The 24039-nt window shown below is 36.2% G+C and overlaps 1 protein-coding gene across 1 annotated transcript in view; it reads left to right on the plus strand.

Annotated features, from left to right (window-relative positions):
• Window positions 1-24039, plus strand: part of PTPRQ (protein tyrosine phosphatase receptor type Q) — a 210444-nt gene that overhangs the window by 116848 nt on the left and 69557 nt on the right. Inside the window, exons 26-27 of the mRNA XM_007457658.1 lie at window positions 3514-3837; window positions 21803-21924. Of these exons, the coding sequence (XP_007457720.1) occupies window positions 3514-3837; window positions 21803-21924 (446 nt within the window). The remainder of the gene's footprint in view (window positions 1-3513; window positions 3838-21802; window positions 21925-24039) is intronic.

Consider the following 24039-nt stretch of genomic DNA (forward strand, 5'->3'; position numbering starts at 1 on the left):
AAAAAAAAAAAAAAAAAAAAAAAGCACCCATTTATTAGAGCACAGCTCTGTAGGTCCGAGTCTGGGTATGCTGTGTCTGGATTCTCTACTCAGAGTCTCACAAGGTCAAATCAAGTTATCCATGGGCTGTGTTCTCATGTGGAGTACAGGTCCTCGTCCAAGCTCACATGGTTGCAGCAGAATTCAGTTTCTTACAGTTCTAGGACTGAGATTCCCCAATTCCTGGTTGGCTTTTAGCCAAGGGCTGTCCTCAGCTCCTAGAGATGTCCTGGTGGCCCCTTCCTTCTTCAAAGCCAGCAGTGGAGAAATGTTTGTACATTGAATCTAATCTCTTGCTTAGAATACTTAACTTCCTCTTTTGTAACTACCCAAAGAAATCTCTCTGCTTTTAAAGGACTCGTTATAAAATCAGGCCCACTGGATTATCTGTCCCTGACTGCTTTGGATTCTTAATTACAGCTGCAAAATTTTTTTTTGCATCAGCACCTATCAGTGTTTGGTTGAAAAACTGGAAGAAGGTGTAGGTACCAAAATTCTTGGGGGACATCTGCCTCCATAAAGGTCAGACGTAACAAGACAGGTTGACCAAGATCATCTCTAAGTTTCCTTCACATTCTGATTCTGTGATCTTCTGATTCATTTGCCTGTTCTATGGATTCTACCACCAAAATAGATCTAAAAATTCACCTCTTTCCTATTGCTATCATTTTATTTCTTCTTTGCTGAACAAATCAAATGTTCTGTGAATTTGTCCCTTTTCCTGTTTGCAGTTACCAGACTGGACTTGATAAAATGTACTACTGAACATCTGATTCTGTCACCTTGATAGCTTTCCATTGCCTGAGAAGCTATCTATAATCCTGTATGTCCATAGTATGTCCTCAGACTATTTCTCTTTGTCATTGCCAGTGTCAATTATAAGCTATAAACTTCACTTAGATCACATTACCCGCCTCTTCTTGAATCTCTACCTTTACAATTAGTGGAATCTCCTCTCACATGCAACCTTTTCTCTTAACACTTTTCCTGAACCCCCAAATCAGTCATATTTCTCTGCTTTGTGTTAGAATATTTTGAAAATGTGCCTTATCGCCAAGAGGTCTGAATTCAAACTTAGTGGCTGAGGGATTTCAGTAAATTATGGAAACTCTACTTTTTAGTCAGTTCTAAAACTTCTTCCTCTATAAAGGTAATTGTTCCTTAAAATAACTTTTTCTCTCATTGCTCTTATGCATAACTAAAGATAATGTGTTGTAAGTCATAAGTGTTCTGTTTGTAGAGCTACCTTTTTAAAGGTTACTGTTCAATTAAATACAGTAAGATTTGATGATAAGTATTAGTATTTGAAAACAGAGTAATTGAATCTGATCACATGGCCTTAAGTAATTTACTACTTGTTTTCCATTGCATTAGACTTTCTCTTCTTTTCCAGGTTTAGGCAAATTTACAAGCAATAGGTCTGTAGATAGTTCAGTAAAAAATTAAGAGGAAATCCAAATTTTTAACTCAAGTCCAGATCTCCCTACAGAACCCCAGACTCATGCATCCATCTGTTATTTGACATCTCCTTCTGGGTATCTGATAGGCATTTCAAAGTTAACATGCTCAAAATAAATTCTTAATCTTACTTGCCAAAGCTTACTTCTTTCACAGTCATCCCCTTCTTGGTTAAGTGACTTCGTCTTTCTGTTTGCTCAACCCGAAGACCTTAAAGCTTTCTTCTACTCCTTTCTCTCTGTTATACCTGACATGTCACACAGCAGCAAATCCTGTCGGCTCTCCTGCAAATTATATTCAGAATCTGAATACTTGCTTTCATTTCTGCTGCTGCAGTCCTGCCCCACGCCATCCTGATCTCTTGTGTTGACACTGCAATAGCCTATTAATTACTCTCCCTGTTTTCATCCTTCTCTCCCTTGTCTAGTCTCAACACAGTAGCTAGAGTGAAAACATACTTCAGAGCCTGTAACTCCTCTGCTCATGTGAAAGTCTTAAAGTTCTACAACGTCGTATATAATCAAGCCTTCAGTGTTTCTTCTCAGACCTCACCTCCTACTAGCCACGCTGGCCTCCTTTTTATTCTTCAGATATACCAGGCATGATTCCAACATAGGGCCTGTAATCATGCATTTCCCTCTGCTGGGAATGTTCTTCCTCCAGATAGTCACATGGTTAGTTTCCCCACCTTCATCAGGAACTTCAGGTCTCCTAATCAGTCAGGCTTTCTTTCTGACTACTCAGTTTAAAATTTCATTATCCTTGAACTCTTTCTCCTTTTTCCCTTTCTTATTTTTTTCCATAACACTAATCATCATCCAAAATACTATGTATAATATTTATTTATACTTGTGTTGTATATAAACCTCTGGAATGTAAATTACACCAGGGTAGGGACTTTTGTCTATTTTGTTCATTGTATTCCCAGCACCTACAGTAGTATTTGGCATAAATTAGATGCTCATTAGGTATTTATTGAAATCTGAATCAATATAATATGTTTAGGAATGAATGACTTTTTTACGAATGAATTTTCTAACTCATTAATTTTATCTTTACTGCACATATTAACATATAGTTTTTATAAATTGTGTAATTTTCATACAAGTCATTGTTATCAGTCTCCCTATCTCAGCCTTCTGAGAAAAGGTCCTTGCACATGTACAAGGACAGGCATGAAAAACGTGCCCATGTCACTTAATTCATTGTTCTTTTATATTTCTAAGCATAACACACTTATATTATTATACTTGTCTAATAAGTGACTGTTTCTTGAAAACAAGACATAAGCCTATGTATCTTGATTTCCTAACACCAGCCTCAGAGCCTGACACACAGTATGAATATAGCAAACCAGTGGTTAATACAAAATCTAATAAATGACTCCAAGTAGGACCATGTGATTGTAGGTGATATACAGATACCTTATTCTGTGTATTAATGTCAGTGTGCTTGATGATGTTCTAGAAAGGGTTATACTAATTTTAAATATGTGCAAGATAAAATAAAAATTAATTGTATACATTATTCATTTAATAATCTTGTTTATTTAAATTATTTTATAATCAACATCTACTATACGTAAGATGTGTTTGTGTCTATCTAGTCATTTAAATATAAGAACGTCTTTCTTGGGAACTGAATATTAAAAACTCAGACCCTTCCTCGGAAAGTACATAGGATTATATGAGCATGCAATTTTTCTTTGTACCAGTGCTTATATAAGGAACCAAAGTAAGTTTTTATAAGTAACTTGTGAGTGAATTTGGGAGCAAAATTAGGAATAAAAACATCACAGTTGTTTTGTCCCCTAACCCTTTGGACCATTGCTCTGTGAAGCATCACCTTAAGTTTCTGCTTATTAAATGTGGGGATATTAATCTAAGGGCAGTTGTAATAAGAGATCACCACTACGTGCATAGTAAATAAATATTTGTAAATCCCATTTCTCCCTCCTGTTCACACAATGTTTGGTAATTCCAATTGTTTTCCATTTTTTTTCCCTTCAACTTTTAGTTCCCAGCACTCCCACAAATATTGCTTTTTCTGATGTTCAGTCAACTAGTGCAACATTGACATGGATGAGACCTGACACTATCTTTGGCTACTTCCAAAATTATAAGATTACCACTCAACTTCGGGCTCAAAAATGCAGAGAATGGGAATCTGAAGAATGTGTTGAATATCAAAAAATTCAGTACCTCTACGAAGCTGACCTAACTGAAGAGACAGTATATGATTTAAAGAAATTTAGATGGTATAGATTCCAAGTGGCTGCCAGCACCAATGCCGGCTATGGCGATGCTTCCAATTGGATATCTACACAAACCCTGCCTGGTCGTAAGTATTGTTCTGTATGTGTATATATACTTCTGCATTCAAGAAAAAGCTCTTTAAATGTTTTTCCATAGAAATCATTCAAAATATAGGTAAAGATTGCTCTTGTAACTTTAGTTTTATATTTTAAAATTAACTGGTTGCCCTAATTGCTTAAACATCATTAACCATAATAGCATTTTTTTTCTTAATTGAATCCCGATGGGAAATTCAATTTCAGTCATTATTAGGGCTTTTCTCAAACTCCCAGGGTGGTACCAAGGTCCTAGAGTCTTATACTGTAACAAAAAGCATTATGATCCTCTAAGTGGTCTGTCATTAGGCTATACTGATAGCCATCAAGTACCCTTTGTCTATGCCTACATTTCCCCCTTGTATCTGGAAGCTCTGCTGCTTTTATGCCAGGCTTTACCACGTTTTCAGTGACTTTAGGCTTACACACACACATAGAGTTTCAGTGATAAATAGATGCTGTTGTAAACCTTTATAAATAGTGAAATAAACTTTGATCTAGAGGCTTTATTTTTTAGGTTGCCAAATGTGTATCTTGTTACTGTTCCCCGGAGTACCTGGCATAATGTTTATATAGTAAATGTTCAATGAATGTTTGTTAATGCAATTCAACATTTGAGACAGAATCCAGACAACTCAGCCTTCAACACAGTCATCCAACCTCTCTTCTTTGTGGCTCTTGGACTCTTGACTTCTGTGAGATCTGCTCTTCTGGTTTTTCTCTTACCTCCCTGATAGCTCTTTCTCAGTCTCTTTTGCTTATTCATTCTCTCTCTCTCTCTCTCTCTCTCTCTCTCTCTCTCTTTTTTAAATCTAAGTGTTGGAGCGTTCAGAGATAACATACTTGGCCCCTTTTTTTTTTTTCTTTTTCATTGGCCCTTTTCTTTATCAACACACAACCCCTATGAGATCTTACCTTAAGTGACCTTATCCTGTCCTATGGTTTTAAAGTCTACTTATATAGTGATTATTCTCAAGTATCTATTTCCAGTTCTGATTGCTCCCTGGAACCCAATCAATATATTTAACTAACGTCATTGGGAAGGTGTGTCTAATATCCTCTCAAAATTAACGTGGTCTAAACACTAAGCCTTCTCATCATCCAAATGTAGAAAATGAAAATTTAGGCAGTGTTCTTTTCCTCTTCTACTCTGCCAGTGATTTATTTCAACCATGCTATCTAAACACATCCCTCCATTTGCATTACCAGCATATTAGTCCTATCCTTCATTACTGCTACCACTGCGTTAACCTGACCTCCTTAGCTTTCATGCTGATCTTTTAAAATGTAAGTCAGATGATGTCACTTCCTTGTGTAAAGCCTTCAGAGAATTTCCATTGCTCCTGGAATAAAATTTAAATTTCTTAACATGATTAACAAAGCACTATGGGACTTGGCTCTTACCTAATACTCTAACCTCATCCATAATCATTTTCCCACTTACCATTATCCTCCACTCATACTGGATATTTTTTGTGTTGTTTGAACACACTAAAGTACTAGAACTTGGCCCTGTTCGTTTGGATTGGAATGTTTTTCCACGTCTGTCTTTGCATGAGCAGCTTTTTATAATGCATACTTCTACTTGAATGATTCCTGCTAAGAATGAATTTCCCTGACCACCCAATCTGAAAGAGCCATACAGTTTTTTTCTAGAATATCATCTTATCTTAATGAAAATTTATAATTACCTGATCATTTTTTGTTTATGTGTATTTGCTTATTTTTAGAAGGTGTCTCAACCATTGCTCTTTCCTTATTGCCTAGAATGGTGCCTGGCAACAGTAGGCACTCTGTAAATATTTCCTGAACGAGTTAAACTTGATTAAATAAGCTAAAATGGGGGAGGCAGAATGAACTGCTTTCCAGTGCAGGGGATAGAGAGGATGATAGTGCCATAACAAAGAAAAGGAAAATATGGAAAAATCAAATCCAGGTTGCGTTTAGTCAGTAATTATGGTTATTTTGAGCCTGTTAACTTTGAGAAGAAATAACTATGATAATCGACTAGAAAACAGAAAGAAACAGATGCTTAGAGATTAGAACATAGGTAAAGTTTGGAATTTTAGTTGCTTCAGCCAGTAAGAATAACCAAAATTACAAGCGACCAGGGACAACTCGAAGTTACCTGAAGACATCAGTCAGGTACCATAATGAATGAAGCAGGCTGATGTAAGGCAATTGAGAGTGGTGGAAACCTTGGCAGATTAACAGAATGCGCTGTCTACAGGGGCAACCACTACTCACCTCTGTCTGATTACTGTCTTATAGAGAAGTCATGCTATTAGGACTTAGGATGTTTTCAAAGAAATAGGAAAGTTAGATTTTTTTAATGTGAAAATACTTAATTTCTTGCTGTAACAAGTTTTTAAAATTTAAAAACATTTAGTTTTTCAAACCAAACATGTCAGTAGCCCACATCTGGCCTGTGGGCAGCTAATTTGTTACCTTTGATTAAAATGGACCATATGCCTGTGCATCTGCTGCCACTCAGGGTTCCCGTCCCACTCCTTAGGAGCATCTCACTTGGACAGTAGCTGCTTCTGCCTGCTACAGTGAGCCAGGAATTCGAATTTCTAAATGTATCATTTCCTCAAGTACTCTAGACCGGATGGTGGAAGATGTTCAATTAGCATAAAACAACATATAACCTGACCAATTCAAAAGCTGGTAAATGAAACTGGGAAGTTGGTTTTTTTTTTTTTTTTTTTTTTGTCGGTACATGGGCCTCTCACTGTTGTGGCCTCTCCTGTTGCGGAGCAGAGGCTCCGGACGCGCAGGCTCATTGGCCATGGCTCACGGGCCCAGCCGCTCCATGGCATGTGGGATCCTTCTGGACCGGGGCATGAACCCGTGTCCCCTGCATCGGCAGGCGGACTCTCAACCACTACGCCACCAGGGAAGCCCGGGAAGTTGGATTTTTAAAGAATCCCCCATTCTTATTCTGAAAATTTGGGAGTCTTTCCACTTGAATGTCATTTCTTCCCCGCCGAGTCCCTCCACTTCCAACCCCACTTTAAGGTCTATGACCCACTCACTAGAATTTAATCATTTTCAATTCCCTACTACTCCACTTTGCTTATTCTGGTTTAAAAGAATAATGGTAGAATATTTCAAATATTTCGCAGTCAGTGTGAGCTTTTTAAAAAATAGCATTATTTTTCTAGTTTTATTAGGATGTGTTCCTTTGCCATCGGTGGTTAGTTGGTTGATTTGTTAGTTCTTGATGGAATGGAGAGGATAATCTTGGCTTCTTTTTCACCCCAGCTCCCAGATCTTTACTTGATGACTAATCAAAAGAGTGCTTTTGTATGGAGTACCAGTTTGACTTTTATCTGGTACTTTTCTTCTCTCTGGTCTGGTATCTCACTGCCACAATTAGACTTCTCCATCAGAGTGTACTTGGGTGTGAAAAAAATTTATCAGTAGTTAAGTAGATTTTCTATGCTACTCCTATTCCCTTTTATTGTTCTTTATTCTTAAGGACTAATTTTCTACACTATTCTTTATCAATAAGATAGAAAAGGGGATACATGGAAAGTTGCCTTTCTACCACTGTGATTAAGAGAGAAAAGTGAAAAGATTTATATATTTCAGAATTTGTTACAACAGACTTACTATTTTTCTTGGCATTCTCAAACTTATTAGCTTTTCAGCTGAGTATTCATATGGGGGTGGTAATAATAAATTAATTTTGAAAGTTATGAGAATGAGTTGGTCACTCTTCATTTAGTCTCAGAAATGAAAGGGACATTTTTCTATTGATAAATATATTTGAATTTCATAAATGTATGGTAAAAAAGTTTTATTTATTAAGCCAAGGAGAGATACTCTGAGGTGGCATTTGATATGAAAGACAGAAAGACACTACATATATTATTGCAAGACAATATATATAGTGAACTACTAATATATTGTATGAGAATATGAGAAATAAGAACAGTGAAGCAACAGAAATCTTGAAGAGTAGTAATATTTTTAAGATTAAAAGCAAGTAATGCTTAGATGTTGATTCCACATACCAAAGACGAAAAGCATGACAGACATTTTGCAAACATAAAAAGTAATCTGGATGAAGAAATTTAATAAGATTTTTTATGTCATTGATTCCAAAAAAGTGTTACGTTGTTTTATAAGAAAATAAAATGATGAAAATGAATGATTCCTCTGAATTATGGAAAACACTAAACTACAGTATAACTTAGTATAAAAATCACTATTTCAGATTTGTGCATGTTACTCTAATAGCATCAAGTTGTGCCCAAGCACTTACTCCCAGAACTTCTTATCAAAACATGGAGCTTCTTTGATTAGGAGCTAGCAATTGATAGCTAGTTTGAGGTCAGATTATTCAACATTTGAATAGCTCAAATAAGAAGACCACCCAGTTGGAATAATAAATATTATAAGATGTTCTAAAATGACTTGTAGAATAAGAAAATATGTTGTATTAACTCTCTCTGAGCTCATAAAGAAGAGCACTCAAATTGAAGATGCAGGGAGCAAAGTTGGAATATGCAAGCTTAGAATTACATTGGGTTACTTTCTGAATCTAGATCTGCCACTGTACACTGGAGTGAATAAAAGAAACAACATTCGGTCAGCTCAAGCTAACATTTCTTTCTCCCACATACTCTGATCTAGATAATTGAAACCAAATTGTTTTTCTGCTTAAATCATCTGTATAATAGTCATTACTCTGTACTTCATGCTAAGTGTGCAGAGATACAAACATAAGCACAGAAATTACGAATGGCAGAAATATTTAACTTGAAACATTAAAGTCTTATAGCTTATTTTACTCATCTCTTATTTTGCTGATTATCCTTATACTCAAAAGCAATTTGAGTTGTGTGTGGGGGAGGAATGCAGAATGGAAGCTGTTAAATATCTCTGTGGTGCACAATAGGTACTTATAATGCTGAGGGAATGTACAACTTTAAAAGAGTGTGGGTGTGAAATTTAGTATGGAGTGAAATGGGACTCTCATAATGTGCATCTCCTATAGACCACCAGGACTGGAAGACAGCAAGAAAGGAAAATTCCTGGGGTAACACTTAGGTTGTGAAAACCACGGGATACCATACTCATGAGGAATTTTAACTACCCAAACATCTGTTAGGTTAAAAAAAATTCAGCAAAACATGCCTCATCAAAGAAGCTTCCAAGGAATGCAACTTTATGATTTAAAAAGAAGAAAAACCAAATAGAGGGCAAAGCACTCCTTAACATTTTTTAAAATGAGACATTGTTGATGAGTTACTATATATTCAATTATTTTTCTTCATATATTCTAAATGGTATAATGCACTTATAATGTGGTGAAAGCTATCATAACAGAGGTAGGTATTCTCCTTTCTATAAAGAAGCAATTATATAATGATAAGAGATGTTAGCCATAAATAAATAGGAAAATATAATTCATGACATGAAGAAGCCCATTTGGTGGCAGTGGGTTTTTAGAATAGGCTCTATCCTGGTGCCAGTAAAGGAATTGAATATAATGTATTCTAGACATGATGGTTGTACTTCTGCAAATTTAATTATATGCTGTTGAAAATCTTCTAAGTTAGTTGCCTAAGACTCCCAAATGTGTAGTTCAAGACGACATCTCTCTCTCTTCTAGACCTGTAGATTGAAGTTACTGGTATGACCACTTGGGTTTCCACAGACATCTCAAACCCTGTGTTACCACTGTTCCTGCACCACTGCAAGCCTCCTCCTACCTGTGTGTTCCCTGTTTCAGTGTATTGTACCATTGTTCGTCTGATTGTTCAAGCCAGCAATCTAGGAATCATTCTTAATTCTTTTTAGCCTTTCCCACCCCCAAGTACATACCTAACTCCTACTGACTTTCCCTTCTAAATATTTCTTGAATTTGTTTATGTTTCTCTGTTAAGTCTTCCTAAATTCAGACATCTCCTAGATTATTACAAAAGATATCTAAATGGTCTTTCTGTTCCCATTTTCTCTACCCTCCACCTGAACCTAGTTTTTGAATACACCTATCTATTATTCCTCTGCTTAAAATCTGATAGTTTTCTATTTTCCTGTTGTGTAAAAATTATATTTTTAGTATGCTCTATATGGTTACTTATGATTTTTGTTTATATTCCCCACACGTACTTTGCTCTTTCTCCTTTGTGCTCCAGAGAAAGAGCAAAGTATGTGTGTTCTTTCTTATTGTCCTTTCTGTCCTCTTTTGGAGACCAACTGCCTCTTCTTTGCAAAGGAGACCAAATATCTCCTTTGCAAAGCCTTCTATAAATTCCTCTTTCCACTCTCACCTTCCAAAAATTGTTTCTAAATACTGAATGTATTACATCATAATTGTTTATCTCTCTCTCTTGTCGAACTCTGAGCTCCTTACAGGCAGAGATGACAGGTGATCATGTTTCTACTCTTCATGCCTATTCAATATCTAAGACTAAATGAATATGGCATTTGGACTCAAGGAAGACATTTGACTTTAATTGGAAAGTATTTCAATGTCAAAATTCTCCATATTGCAAAACTGTTCATACAAATTTTCTTCAGATTTTCTTTCTGACTATAGCTAATCTTTCAAATATTTACATGGTTCTTGTCCAAATTAAAATTCTCCTGGTCAGTTTCCATTCATGTTTGACATGTTCAGTTTCTTTTATTTCACAAAACCAGTTTATTTTATTTTACTTTATTTTATTTTATGTATTTATGTATGTATGTATTTATTTATTGGTTGGTTGGTTGGTTGGAAAGGAAAGATTGCTTTATTCAGGAGGCCAGCAACCTGGGGAGAAGGCAGACTCATATCCAAGAACCACTCCCAAGATTCTGCTTGACCATGAAAGTTTTTAAAGGGAGAAGGGGAAGTTAATCGCAGTTAATCATTTGGGGAGGGGGTGTCAGAGTCTTTTATCTTTCACTGTGTGCAGATTTTCTTCTGATTGGCTGGTGGTGAGGTAACAGGGTGTTGCTCCAGGAATCATACTCTGCCTGAAGTTACCATCTTCCACCTGGGTGGGGGCCTTAGTTTGATTTTAGATGCTATCACTTTCAAGGTAGTCTCCCAACCAGTTGTTAGTGCCCAAAAAGTTGTCGCAAAGAAACGGCACAGAAGATGTCCCCAACGGTGTTGACAATGAGCAGGAGTTGGTCTAGCTGGTCTCAGGACTTAATGAAGCTCAGGTTCTTGATGTCGCATTGCAGAAAGAATTCAGTGAGAGACAAAGTGATGGGGAAGAAGTGGATTTATTTAGAGAGAAACACACTCCACAGACGGAGTGTGGGCCATCTCGGAAGGTGAGAAAGGCCCAGTCTATTTTATATTGTTGATATTTTTTCTTTTTCATTAATTAACATAAGTATGAATTACTGCATGTAGAAAAGAAATATGCTTATAATAAACTGAGGAGGATTTTAGACAATGAAAGAAAATAATAAATGCCTAGTTCGGAGTGGATTGAAGCTTTAACAGTATCGAAATGATTAACTGAGATAATAAACTTATAGACAGTCCATGAAGAAAACAAAGGAGACCAATGTATAAATTTGGGTTGCTAAGTATAATTACAAAGAGAGGATATATGCATGAAATCATAATTTAAAGAACATAATAGTAAGCATGTAAAATTGTTTATTAAAGCATTCAACTGTATACTTAAAAGAGCTTTTGCCAGGTTATTAAACAGCTTTCCATAATATAAATAAAAATATTTTGAAATCCTATTACATAAGCACGTATTTTTGAGCAAAATCACCAAAAATCAAAGGATAAGAATGTGTTTTTTAGGAAAATCACTAAAAATCAAAGGATAAGAATGATCACTATATTATTTTTTAAATCATCAATATTATAGAAAGCCTGGGTTTTTTTTTTTTTTCTTTAATCTTCTATGCTTTTATTGCCCGTATCGGGGTTTCTTTCAGTTTATTTGGATTTTTGTGAGATGAACCATTCAAGGTGCATGAAAAGATATAAGTATGCCTCTAGAAAGCCTGGTTATTAAAAGGATAAAAGAAGAAAAAATCTTTCTCCCAATAATAGCTAGCTGTATTTTATCTTTTAAAAATTCAATGAATTCTCCCACTTTCTCATCTCAAACTTCCAATCTCATGTTGAATTGAATTGATTTTTACTTTTCTGAGAATCTTCTTTCTCTTGGTTCAGAAAGAAGTGTGAAGTACATTTAATTCTTTGTGATTTCTGGTCATTAACCTCAGTTCAGGCCTGCCTCAGTATTAGGCCCTAGGCCAACAAATTTTCAGCTCTGTTTTCTTCTGCATTTATTAAGGAAGAAGGGAGAACTCTGATTTGACTATGGAAAACTCCCATTTCTGAAAAAACTATAGGATTGCTATGTCTGGTAGTTGAGGGCACTTTTTGGTCGGGCCCAGTACCTGAGCTGAGACTCCTTGGCTGGGTAGTTAAGAATAATGACAGAAATAGCTAAGCTTATCAGGTGTTTATTATGTGCTGGTACTATTCTAAGAACTTTACACACATTGATTTATTCATGAACCTCATTCATTTCTAGGTTAGAGCCTGTGTTCTTAGATCTTGACAAAGACTTGGGCAAAGCCTCATGGTGGTATGAAAGTACTAAGAGATGGAAGGGTGCTAAGTAGTATACAAAGAGAAGATGGGGAAACCCTAATTTAAAGGAAATAACAGAGTGCATGTAAAATTAAACTATTTAATAAAGCATTCAACTCTATTTTTTAAAAAAATTTTTATTGAAGTAGGTTTACAACACTGTGTTAATTTCTGCTGTACAGCAAAGTGATTCAGTTGTATATACATTCTTTTTTTATATTCTTTTCCATTCTGATATATCATAGGATATTGAATATAGTTCTCTGTGCTATACAGTAGGACCTTGTTGTTTATCCATTCCATATATAATAGCTTATAACCCCAACCTCCCACTCAGTCCCTCCCCCAACCCCCTCCCCCTTGGCTTGTGGTTACAAGTCTATTCTCTATGTCCATGAGTCTGCTTCTGTTTCATAGATAGGTTCATTTGTGTCATATTTTAGATTCCATATATAAGTGATATAATATGGTATTTGTCTTTATTTATGATTTAGTTAACTTAGTATGATAATCTCTGCTTGCATCCATGCTGCTGCAAATGGCATTATTTCATTCTTTTTTATGGCTGAGTAGTATTCCATTGTATATATGTACCACATCTTTATCTATTCATCTGTCAGTGGACATTTAGGTTGTTCCCATGTCTTGGCTGTTGTGAACAGTGCTGCTGTGAACATGAGGGTGCAGGTATCTTTTTGAATTAGAGTTTTGTCTGCATATATGCCAGGAGTGGGAGTGCTGGATCATATGGTAATTCTGTTTTTTGTTTCCTGAGCAAACTCCATACTGTTTTCCACAGTTGCTGTAACAACTTACATTCCCACCAACAGTGTAGGAAGTTTCCCTTTTTTCCACACCCTCTCCAGCATTTATTTTTTGTAGATTTTTGATGATGGCCATTCTGACTGGTGTGAGGTGATACCTCATTGTAGTTTCAATTTGCATTTCTCTAGTAATTAGTGATGTTGAGCATCTTTTCATGTGCCTATTGACCATTTGTATTTCTTCTTTGGAGAAATGTCTATGTAGATCTTCTGCCCATTTTTCAGTTGGGTTGTTTTTTTGTTGTTGAGTTGTATAAGCTGTTTGTATGCTTTGGAAATTAAGCCCTTGTCAGTCGCATCATTTGCAAATACTTTCTCCCATTCTGTAGGTTATCTTTTTGTTTTGTTTATGGTTTCCTTTGCTGTGCAAAAGCTTGTAAGTTTGATTAGGTGAACTCTATATTTAATTTCACAAAAAAACAAAAACAAAAAACTTTTGCCAGGTTGTTAAGCAAGTTTTCCGGAATATAAATAAAAATAATTAGAAATCCCCATTGGCATGAACAAGTGGAATGTCTTTTTCAGCAAAGCACTAAAAACCAAACAGTTAAAGGAAACTTAAAGGGTAATCAGTATGTGGCATTATTAGCTTTGAAAACTGAGACTAAGAAAGACCTGGAGATATTGTACAAGCTTCTGATACATGATCCAACCATCTCCATTCCCAAACAAATTAAATGGGACTTGCCCTAACACACATAATCTCTAACTACACTTTTAGTTTCTCTTCTCTTTAATTATACCCTTGATAGTTATTTTACCCTGATTATACCTGCATACAGTGCATGGGAGAATGAAGGAGTCATGTTATCCCAGCCCTAACACTTTGTAATGGTGATGTTGGCCTTATCTCAATTATTCCAGGTTGCTCCTGCACATAGCTTCAAGGTACCATAGAAATGATGATGTTTTCTTGTGTTCTTACGGAACATGATGCCCTGTTATTACTCTAGAAACTTTGGGAATGAGAGGGAGTGATGGTAGGGAGAAACCTCTTCATGGTTTATTCAGAATTAAAATACATGAAAGGCACAAGGAGACCAGTGTGTGGAGTGTCTGTTAGCTGGATGCAAGTTTCCATGTTTATCACCAGCTCTCAAGCCCTCCACCACTAACTACATTCCCAGTCTTCACAGAAACAGTAATCCCCCTTTCTAACGTTGTTACCAAGAGTTCTAATCATTGGTACCTGATCTGAAGAGCAGTGCCACTGCTTTTTCCAATAGTACGTTGATGTTACAGAGCAGTGGCTCTTAAACTTGTACCATGAGCATTAGAATCATCAGGAGGGCTTGTTAAAACATGGAGTGCTAGGCCCTACCCAGGTCTTCTGATTCAGTAAGTCAGGGGTGTGATCTCAGAATCTGCTTTTCTAACAACTTCCCAGGTAATATTGATGCTGCTGGTTTGAAGACCACATTTTTGAGAACCACCGTTGTAGAAAGTTGTTTTATGAACATAATGCTACTCTAGAAAAAGTTGTATTATCTGATCCTAAAAGCAGTGAAACTAATATGAGAATATTTTCATTCTTACCTGGCATGGCTAATATTGGAGGTGAAAGTTTTTTTGGTATTTTGTATTTTTTTCCACCTAAGCTAACCTGAAATGACTCAGAAAATTACTCATTCAGCATCAAAGAAAATGGTCATACAATGAAGTCTAATACTGTGGGCATCCATGAATCATTCTCAGTACTCATCAAACAGTCTAATAGGTCAGATTCTTATGATTGTAATAGTTGCCCTTTGTGCTACTATCTTGCTGTTGGGAAATCTAACTGTAAAACAAAATTAAAATCTTGTAAAGGAGTAGGAAATATTTCATACGCCAACAGTAGTATCTCATACTGGGCAGTGAAATCACTGGGCTCTAGGGAAACATTCAACACCAGTGAAGGATAGCCAATTACTGCAGTATCGTACCCAGTCGGATGTGACCTGAGATGCTCTTGGCCTCCGTCAATATGGTCAATCTAATCGCTGAACTTCTTCAGGGCCCTTGATGCCCTGAATTATTTAAGATGTAAGGCATCCACCCAAACCACCCAGCCAATTAGATTTTGTTTAGTCCTGAGAGACATCTAAAACTTAAAGCAAATTCCTTCAGGTATGGTGAATCTAAGGCAACTCACAGTCCTAGAGGCTGTTAATACTTGTATAAGCTGAGAAAGAATGGGAGTCCTTCATTTAGTGATGACAGTAGATAGGAATCTGATGGTCCAGTGTACCAAATCCTGAAACTAAAGTACCCTGAAGGGAAGGACCTTTAAATAAACTTGAAATGAACTTAAATTGAGATAGATGTGCAGACAATCTAAATCATACATGTGTACAGAGCTCAGTATTTTTTGTCTTGTGAGTTGCCGTCAAGTCATTTATTTATTTATGTTTATTCTTTAGGAAGGTCACTACAGCATGCACTAAAAACCAGAGTATTTTCTACAACATTTTTCATCATTAAGTAAAATTTACAGGGATCTGCAGAAGGCAAAGTTTCTAATAACTCTTTGAATGTGCTTATTCTGAAAGTGTAGTATTAGACACACCAAAATTTGATGGTTCTTAATCAAAGTGTCATAGACTTGGGGGCATTCAAACTTTTATATGTACTAGGCATAATGATGGTCTATCCAGACTCACCTTTCAGCTAACACACTTAGCATGGGGACACAGATGGATGGGAAAGATGACCCTGACCCACATAAGACCCACATTCCTGTGCAAGGATAGAAGCATGATAATCAGGAAATGATGGTTGTTAGTTACAGAAAATGCATTATTGCGAAAACCAGGGGAAAAGTGCTTATGAGAGGAAGTGATTGGATTATGGGGAATGAGAGAATAAGGATAGATCATTCCTACTGAGTAAATTGCTGTGATTTATAAGAGAAAGGGTATAGTGATATCTTGGCCTACTACTGACCAGATTCATTTCACAAACAATCCTAAATCAGAATGTGACAGTTTATGGAGAGACAAACAAAGTCTCCCAAAGATGCTTATATATTACTAAGCTTTTAAACTGGCATATTTTCAGTTCCCCATACCTTTACTGCTTTAAGCTCCCTTTATTTTGATTGTTGACATTCATAATTGTAATTTTGTATTCCCCCTTATGTAACTCTAATAATAGTTTACTACACACTGGAATAAAAGAAAAAAATAATACTGAATTATTTCATTATGCATTTTTGGAATTTTGATAAATTCTAAGAGAAAATTGCATAAAAGAAATTTGAAAATGTTATTTGCTTAAAAGTACATTATAATATTTGGACAATGTTAAAATAGTTAGATACTATTTTATAGTATACTTTGAGCATTTGGTGTTCTAAATATTTCTCTTAAAATATCCGTGAATTAATCAAATGTTTATCTTTCATTGCTTTACACAGATGAAATATATATTCAGTTATATATTATGTGCCTATAATATATTCACATCAGTTTAGTTAGGTATGTGTTTACTTTTTTTAATTTCAGATTTAGGAGTTCTTATTCCATCATATTATAATTCTTCAAGAATATAGATTAATATATGTTCTAAGAGAAATATTTCTTAGAGGATTTAACACAGGGAAAACTTGTGTAACAAAACAGGCAATTTTATCAAGTATACTGAAAATGCAAATGTTATTAAGAGAATCTGATTGTTTCTTAAAAAAGAAAGAAAAAAACCACTTTAGGAAAGTTCAAGAATTAAAGCACAGCTCAGCGAGGGGCTAAATATCTTTGCCTTTTTATAATGATTGATTAGTGCATAGAACTTAAAAATATTTAGTAGTTCAAGTGGTTAGTATGTACCATGAATGATCTTTGAATGTCGTTTTTCTGTCAGCTCTGCTTGGGGTAGCAGACACTCCCTGATGAGGGCTTTGATTGCTGGTATTAAAGGAATGATTGCAGGGTTGACATTTTACTATGAAAGACGAGAAGTTGAAGCAAGGCATCGTACTGCTTTCTGAGCTGGTCTACAGACATGTTTGCAAGACTAGCCGAGGTTTTCCTTGGCAAATGGTTTTGGATCTGTCCTCATTTGAGACCCCAAAGATCCAGACTACAGAGCAGAGAAGACACAGACATAGAAGAATATCTCCAGAAAATATTTGTAAAAACAAGCTACCATCAACCTAGGCACAGAAAAATCTCATCGGCTTTCTTATCACAGAAAATTCTCAGTAAGCTGTCCATGTTATCTGGGCAACCATAATGCACCACCTTGCCTGCTTGCTAGAATGAGTTAGGTTTAAAAGTGTAATCCCGACAGCCATCGAGTTTATATATGTTATAGAGGTATAAGAATAACATTCTGGAGATAATCTGGCCTCTTTTGATATAATGAATTTTGGCCCATCTTCTTGGTATGAGTTAGATACCAAGCACCAAAATCTATAGAGGCTCCTTCTAGTTCATGATATTAGTTTATTAAACTATGGCGTTTACCTTTTTTGTCTATGACAGCAGTTCTTAAAAGACCTTAGCCGTGGCATTAAAGGCCCTACACAATCTGGCCTCATTTCCTGTCTGACTCAACGTTCTGACTTACTTGGCTCCAGCCTCACTGGAGTCCGTTATTCCTAGAACACGCCAGGCACAGTCCTGTCTCAGGGTCTTTGCACTATAGCCCTTCTCCTCCCTGTGACACTCCTTCCTCAAACATTCCCATGCTCCCTCACCTCCTCCAAATCTTTGTTTAAATGTTACCTGTTTAGAGAGGCATAGCCTGACCACCATATTTTTTTAAAATAGTAACTCCTATCCACATTCCCATCCCAATTACCCTGCTTCATCTTTTGTCATGGTACATATCACTTCCTAACATAGTATATCATTTATTTGTATGTTATATATTAATTTATATAAATTTTTATAATATATATTATTTGTCTCCCTCCACTGAAATAGTGGTTCCATGATCTTTGTATCTTTGGTTTTCTTCTCTATTCCCAGCACCTCAAAAATGCCTGCCTTGAGTAGGTGTTCAATAAACAGTTGCTGAGCCAAGAAGAGTGGGTACATACTAGAAGCTCTATATGGATAGGTCCACAGCTACCTCGATCACTTCTATAAGCTTGGTGTCTCCCCAGTCCCTGGCACATAGAAGATGCTCAATAAATATTGGTTGGGTAAATGCATAAATTTCACCTAAAAGCCAACAGAACATTTTGGTAGAAATAAAGGAAAGGGTAGGCTAAAATATTTTCCTGTCTCATACCACTTGAAACGTGCAGCCTGTCAGAAAATTCTTCCTCTCCACAACGGTCCATACAGAGCTAGAAGGCAGGTTTTGCAAAAACATTAATAAAGGATAAATAATTAAAATATGAATCAATAGCCACCTTAATAAAGCTTTACTTAGCTTCTAGCCCATCCCCTTTTACAGAGTCAAAGGCAGGAGACAGGCCATTGAAACCCACAAAACATCTTACATTTTTCAGAGGGATTTCTCCGTGAGGAAAGTATATAATGATGATCAGTAATGGTGTACCTAATCCTGAAGCCTATCCACTCCCTATTTCTAAGGAATATCCAGCTTGGGAAGGAAAGAGAGTTGCCACTTTTGAATATGGAGTGCATTATTCTGTGAGGGCATCCAAAAACAATTATGCTGGTGGCAGGAGACGACCTATAGCTCTCATTCGTTATGTGTATAGTTATCTAAATGAATTATGCTACAATTTGAGGCAGTTTTCCTAAATCTAGGATCCTAAAGTTGGAATAAGACTGAAGATCTCAGGACATGCAGGGTGTGTTTAAGTGCTGAGATTCCATGATCTCTCTACATTAGTCACCAGGGAAATCATGTGCCTAATTCTGTCATTATTATTAACACCTCTCAGCTTCTCACACCTCTGAATCCAGGAGCATCCCCTCCTCGCTCTCTCCCCTGGATGCCATATAGACTGGATCTCTGAGTCAATGTTCAGAGTACTGCACAAAGTTCAGAAAAGGTACGAGTAGGAAGGATATGTTTGTCACCCCAAAAGCATTTTCCCACAGAAACTTTCTTATACATATTTCCTGGGGTCCTCTATAGTAACATTTGAGTACTTCTTTAAATTATTTCAATGCTACTATTAAAAAATACTTTTATGGACTGAGCTGGGCTCCCAAATTCCAAAACACATAATATCATCTCTCTTGGAAATGTTCTAAGTACCAATAACTCATTCATAGTTCAAAGATTGTCACTACTATTAGCATCTTAAACAGCTACCTGGCGTTGAAATAAAACTTTGGTCTTTCTTCAGAGCCTGTGACTCACTTGAACCAGATATACTTGCCATATTTGTACTATCCCAATTTGTAAGGAATTATCTGAAAAATTTTAAAAACCCTTTTCCATCTTGGTCCTGTCTCCCTGGTTCTAGGCTCATCTTTCCAGTTGCCAGGCAGGCATCTGAATCCTTGTGAATGTCTCAGACTTAATGAGTACAGACCAAATTTATCATCTCCTGCCATAGTCTTATCCCTGACAAAACTAGTGTCTGTTCCTGAACGTGCTGTTGTTGTGAATTCTAGCAATACTCTCCCAGTATTAATACATGAGTTAGCTTTTACTACATTCCTCTATTTCACATCTCATCTGCCCTTCAGTTCTTTTTATTAGATTTTCTAAGGGCGCTGGGATTCATCTCCTCCTGTCTCTACCTACTGTCACTCTTCTACTTTTGGGTCTCATCAGATCTCACCTGGCTTTTTGGAAATAGCCTATCTGGACTCATTGCTTCAGAGCACATATCTTTTTCATAGCTGCATCAGATTTCTTCCTAAATCATTAGAAAAATACTTCCCTTCTCAGAACTTTCAGTGACATCCCATTGTTTAAAGAATGAACTTCAAACGCTTTAAGATAATCGAGTGCTCCCTAACTTAGTTCCCAAATGACTGCTTGAGGCTTGTTCCCTACCCTATCCCTCCATTAATGCTGGTCTTTCTGTGATATCTCTATTCCTTAAATTTAGGTGTTCAGATTTTTTTTGTTTTGTACCATGCATTCCTTGGACAGTCTGGTGAAGTGTGTGGACCCCTTCTTAGAGTTATATTTTTCAATTATAAAATAATAAGCATGTTATTTATTATTTCAATAATAATAATATTATTTATTAATATTATTAATATGCTTATAATAATAATAAGCATATTAACTAAGGTTAATGAGCATAAGAAAGCCATTCTGCAGAAATAATATTCTGTCTGTGGATCCCATTGTTTATATCTTTGTGGCTTTGCTTAGGACCTTCTTAGCAAAGAAGTGCCCCCAAACCTGCCCTTCTGATTATTGAAATCCTTCTCATGTTTCAAAGTCTATTCAATCCCCAGCTCCTCTCTGCAACTTTACCTTGACTCCCCGCCCAACTGTACTCACCACTTTGTCTTTGCCCTCTCATAGTAGCTTATTTGTATTTCTAATTAGTTCTTATCTTTACTTTGCCCTTTGTTATAATATTGTATTAATTTACAAAAAGGGCCAAACACTAAACTAATGGGCTACTTTCACACATTTTGTGTTCGCAGTTCTTTTTAAAATACTGTGCAGTATGCATATGAAAAGAAAACTAAGGTCCAGAAATTTTATTGTCTGACCAAGATCATACAACTTGTTGCTGTTACAAATTTGAGGAAATGAATATTTTCTCTTCTTCTTTACCCCTTCTCAGGATCTAAGGAATGATATTGTTCAGTAATGTTTGTTCATGTGGATTTAAAAATCAGAAATGCTGGGAAATACTCATCTCCCAATATTTAATATCCCTGGAATTGACGAGGGGCCGTGATAGGACAGGGATGTGTAAACAGTGTTTCTAGGTCAATGTCTATGTCAAAGTAACTGTGACTAAATCCTTCTTAACATACTGAAAACTCTTCTAATTCCTAGTGGTTTCACAAATTGAAATTTCAACACAGGTTTTCATCAGTCAGTTCCTTAAAATATTATTTCTTGTTTTGCACTCTTGAGGAAAGACAACCATAATAAAAGTAAGACAAATTAAAGAATTTGTTTGGAATCATAATGAACTCAGGAAAGGTTTACATTTGTAATAATAAGATCAGTTGTATAACCTATTTCCTATGCCACCCCCTCAGTGAAAACAATAAACCAACCCAATTTATTGATACATTTGTAAGACAATACATTTTAAATATAATTCACTTGAACCAGTTCCACTTTTCTGTAGTCAAATATGTTTAGTTGCTGCAGGTTTTCCTAAAGCAACATTGTTAAGCTATTTTAAAATAAAATATTGATTTGTTCAAAATTTTATTTTAGCAATAGTAATGCTTTCTTTTCAAACTGTTATTTCAAGTTTAAAAATCATGTATTTATGACCATTAATTTCTCATACGGAAGTTCTTTATGCATAGTAATTATTTTGAAAGTAATTACATCGTTTGATTTGCCAGTGCCTTTTAGCATGCTGTGAACTATAAACTTATGTATAATTCATCCAGCATGATTATCTTTTTTTACGGTCTTTTCTATTATTGTATTGTGGCAAATACTAGCTTAAATGTAGCAAGGTAATTGATTTTTTTTCTATTTTCATAGCTCCAGATGGTCCTCCTGAAAATGTGTATGTAGTAGCAACATCACCTTTTAGCATCAACATCAGCTGGAGTGAACCTGCTGTCATTACTGGACCAACATTCTATTTGATAGATGTCAAATCGGTAAGGCATGTCTTACCTTCTAAAAAAGACAGTATAGAGCATGGTTAAGAATATAGGTTTTGGAACCAGACTTTGAATTTTAATCCCAGCTCTGTTAGGCAGCTTTCTTAACTTGTTTGTGTTTCAGTGTCCACATCTGTAAAATAAAGATTGATAGTACTACCCAGTGTACAGAGATTTTGTGAGGACTAAATTAGAAAATTTACCTAAAGAACTTAAAACATTGCCTGACACATAGTAAGTGTTCAGTAAATGTAAATAAAGTATTGTCACCATGGTTATTATTGTATTTATCGTCAGGGTATAGATGATGTATATAAACGAGGTTAAGTTGATAATAATATATTGGTTTAAAATACAGTGAAAACGAACTCAACACATAAAAGGAGAACGGACAAGGCATTAGGAGAAATATATCCCAAATAAGATAGCATTAGACCTTAATTTTGAAAATAATTGAAGCAGAACATGAAAAGGAAATGGTAATAGAAGTTAGAATAATAGAAAAGTTAGCTTCCTTCAGGAAAAAGCAAGTAGTTCTGTAATCCTTGGCCAAAACTTTCAAGAAGAAAAGGCTGAGAGATGAGGCCAGATCAGGAGGCAGGCTTATAACATGTTATGGAGTGTGGGTTTCATGGTAAGGGCAGTGGGGTGCCAATTGTGGAATTAAAGCAGTGTCGGGATACAGATTTCTGTTTTACTGGATCAGTATGGGTGCATTGTAGAGAATAGTTTTAGAGAAGTCCTGGGGGTGCAAAATTAAATAAGGAGACAGGAAACTATAAGAGTAAAACTGGACAAGAAAAGAAGGACAGAGGAAATGGAGTGAGGAAAACAGAATGAAAAATAATTTAAAATTACAGGATTTGGTGAAAAAAATCTGTGGATGGTGAGTGAAAAGAATAATCAAGGATGACTTTAAGATATATGATTTGGAAAATTGTGAGGAGGAACAGATTTGTAGAGGAAAGGCATGAATTCAGTACTAGATGCACCGACTTTAAGATGCCTGGGAATCCTCCAGATGAAGATAGCCCATTAGCAGTTTTATTTGTGGATCTGTAGCTCTGGAGAGGAAGTTTGTATTCCCAGATTTGGGAACTGTTGGTGTTTAGATGATAGATGAAATAATATGAGTAGATGAGATTAACTGCACAACATGTAAAGACTCTTCTGTAAGAACTGACCTGAGGATAGTATCCTGGGGAATGCAAACATTTAAATAAGATGTCCCTGAAGACACCAAATTGGAGTAGCCTCCCAGACAGAAGGAGACTCAAGCATAAGAGTCAAGCCTTTCACCTAAGACAGGGTGCTGCACAATGTGAATAATGCAGAGTTGTTATCTGGGGTTAGAATTGGAAATATCTCCTTGCCAGCCTGCTTGAGCTTTACTGGACCTGATGAGCAGTCTCTTACGGCTGCATCTAACACATTAAATTAGGTAATTCATGGTGAATTCTCCTCTCCTTCTTGCTGTTTCTATCCATCTCTTGTTTTAACTATTATGATTTTTTTATGTCTTTATATTATTTCTTAAAGGAAATACTTCTTTCTCAAAAGACGTGTCATGATTAAAAGAAAATTTCAGGGTTTATTGGTACATTTGTTCTCCCATTCAGTCTTCAGTTTATGTTCCTTTTTTAGAGCATATCTGTGAAGATTTTTAGTTAATAATTAGCCAAAAATAACACGAATGAAAAATGCTCTGGGAATAGCATTAAAAGCAAATTATAAAATGTTAATGCTGGGGCTTCCCTGGTGGCGCAGTGGTTGAGAGTCCGCCTGCCGATGCAGGGGACACGGGTTCGTGCCCCAGTCCGGGAAGATCCCACATGCCGCGGAGCGGCTGGGCCCGTGAGCCATGGCCGCTGAGCCTGCGCGTCCGGAGCCTGTGCTCCGCAACGGGAGAGGCCACAGCAGTGAGAGGCCCGCGTACCGCAAAAAAAAAAGTTAATGCTGTGCTCTATCAAGTAGAAGACACTTTATTAAGGAAAATAGCTCTCTCTTGGAATTTGGTTGTGTTTAAAGGAGGGAAAAATAAAACAGTAAAAATGATTTATAACCTCATTCTCTTAGCATTCTTACTGAGATTAAAAATGAGCAAGGGAAAGA

This window comes from Lipotes vexillifer, unplaced genomic scaffold (genome assembly GCF_000442215.2).
Source record: "Lipotes vexillifer unplaced genomic scaffold, Lipotes_vexillifer_v1.1 scaffold117, whole genome shotgun sequence".
NCBI lineage: Eukaryota > Metazoa > Chordata > Mammalia > Artiodactyla > Lipotidae > Lipotes > Lipotes vexillifer.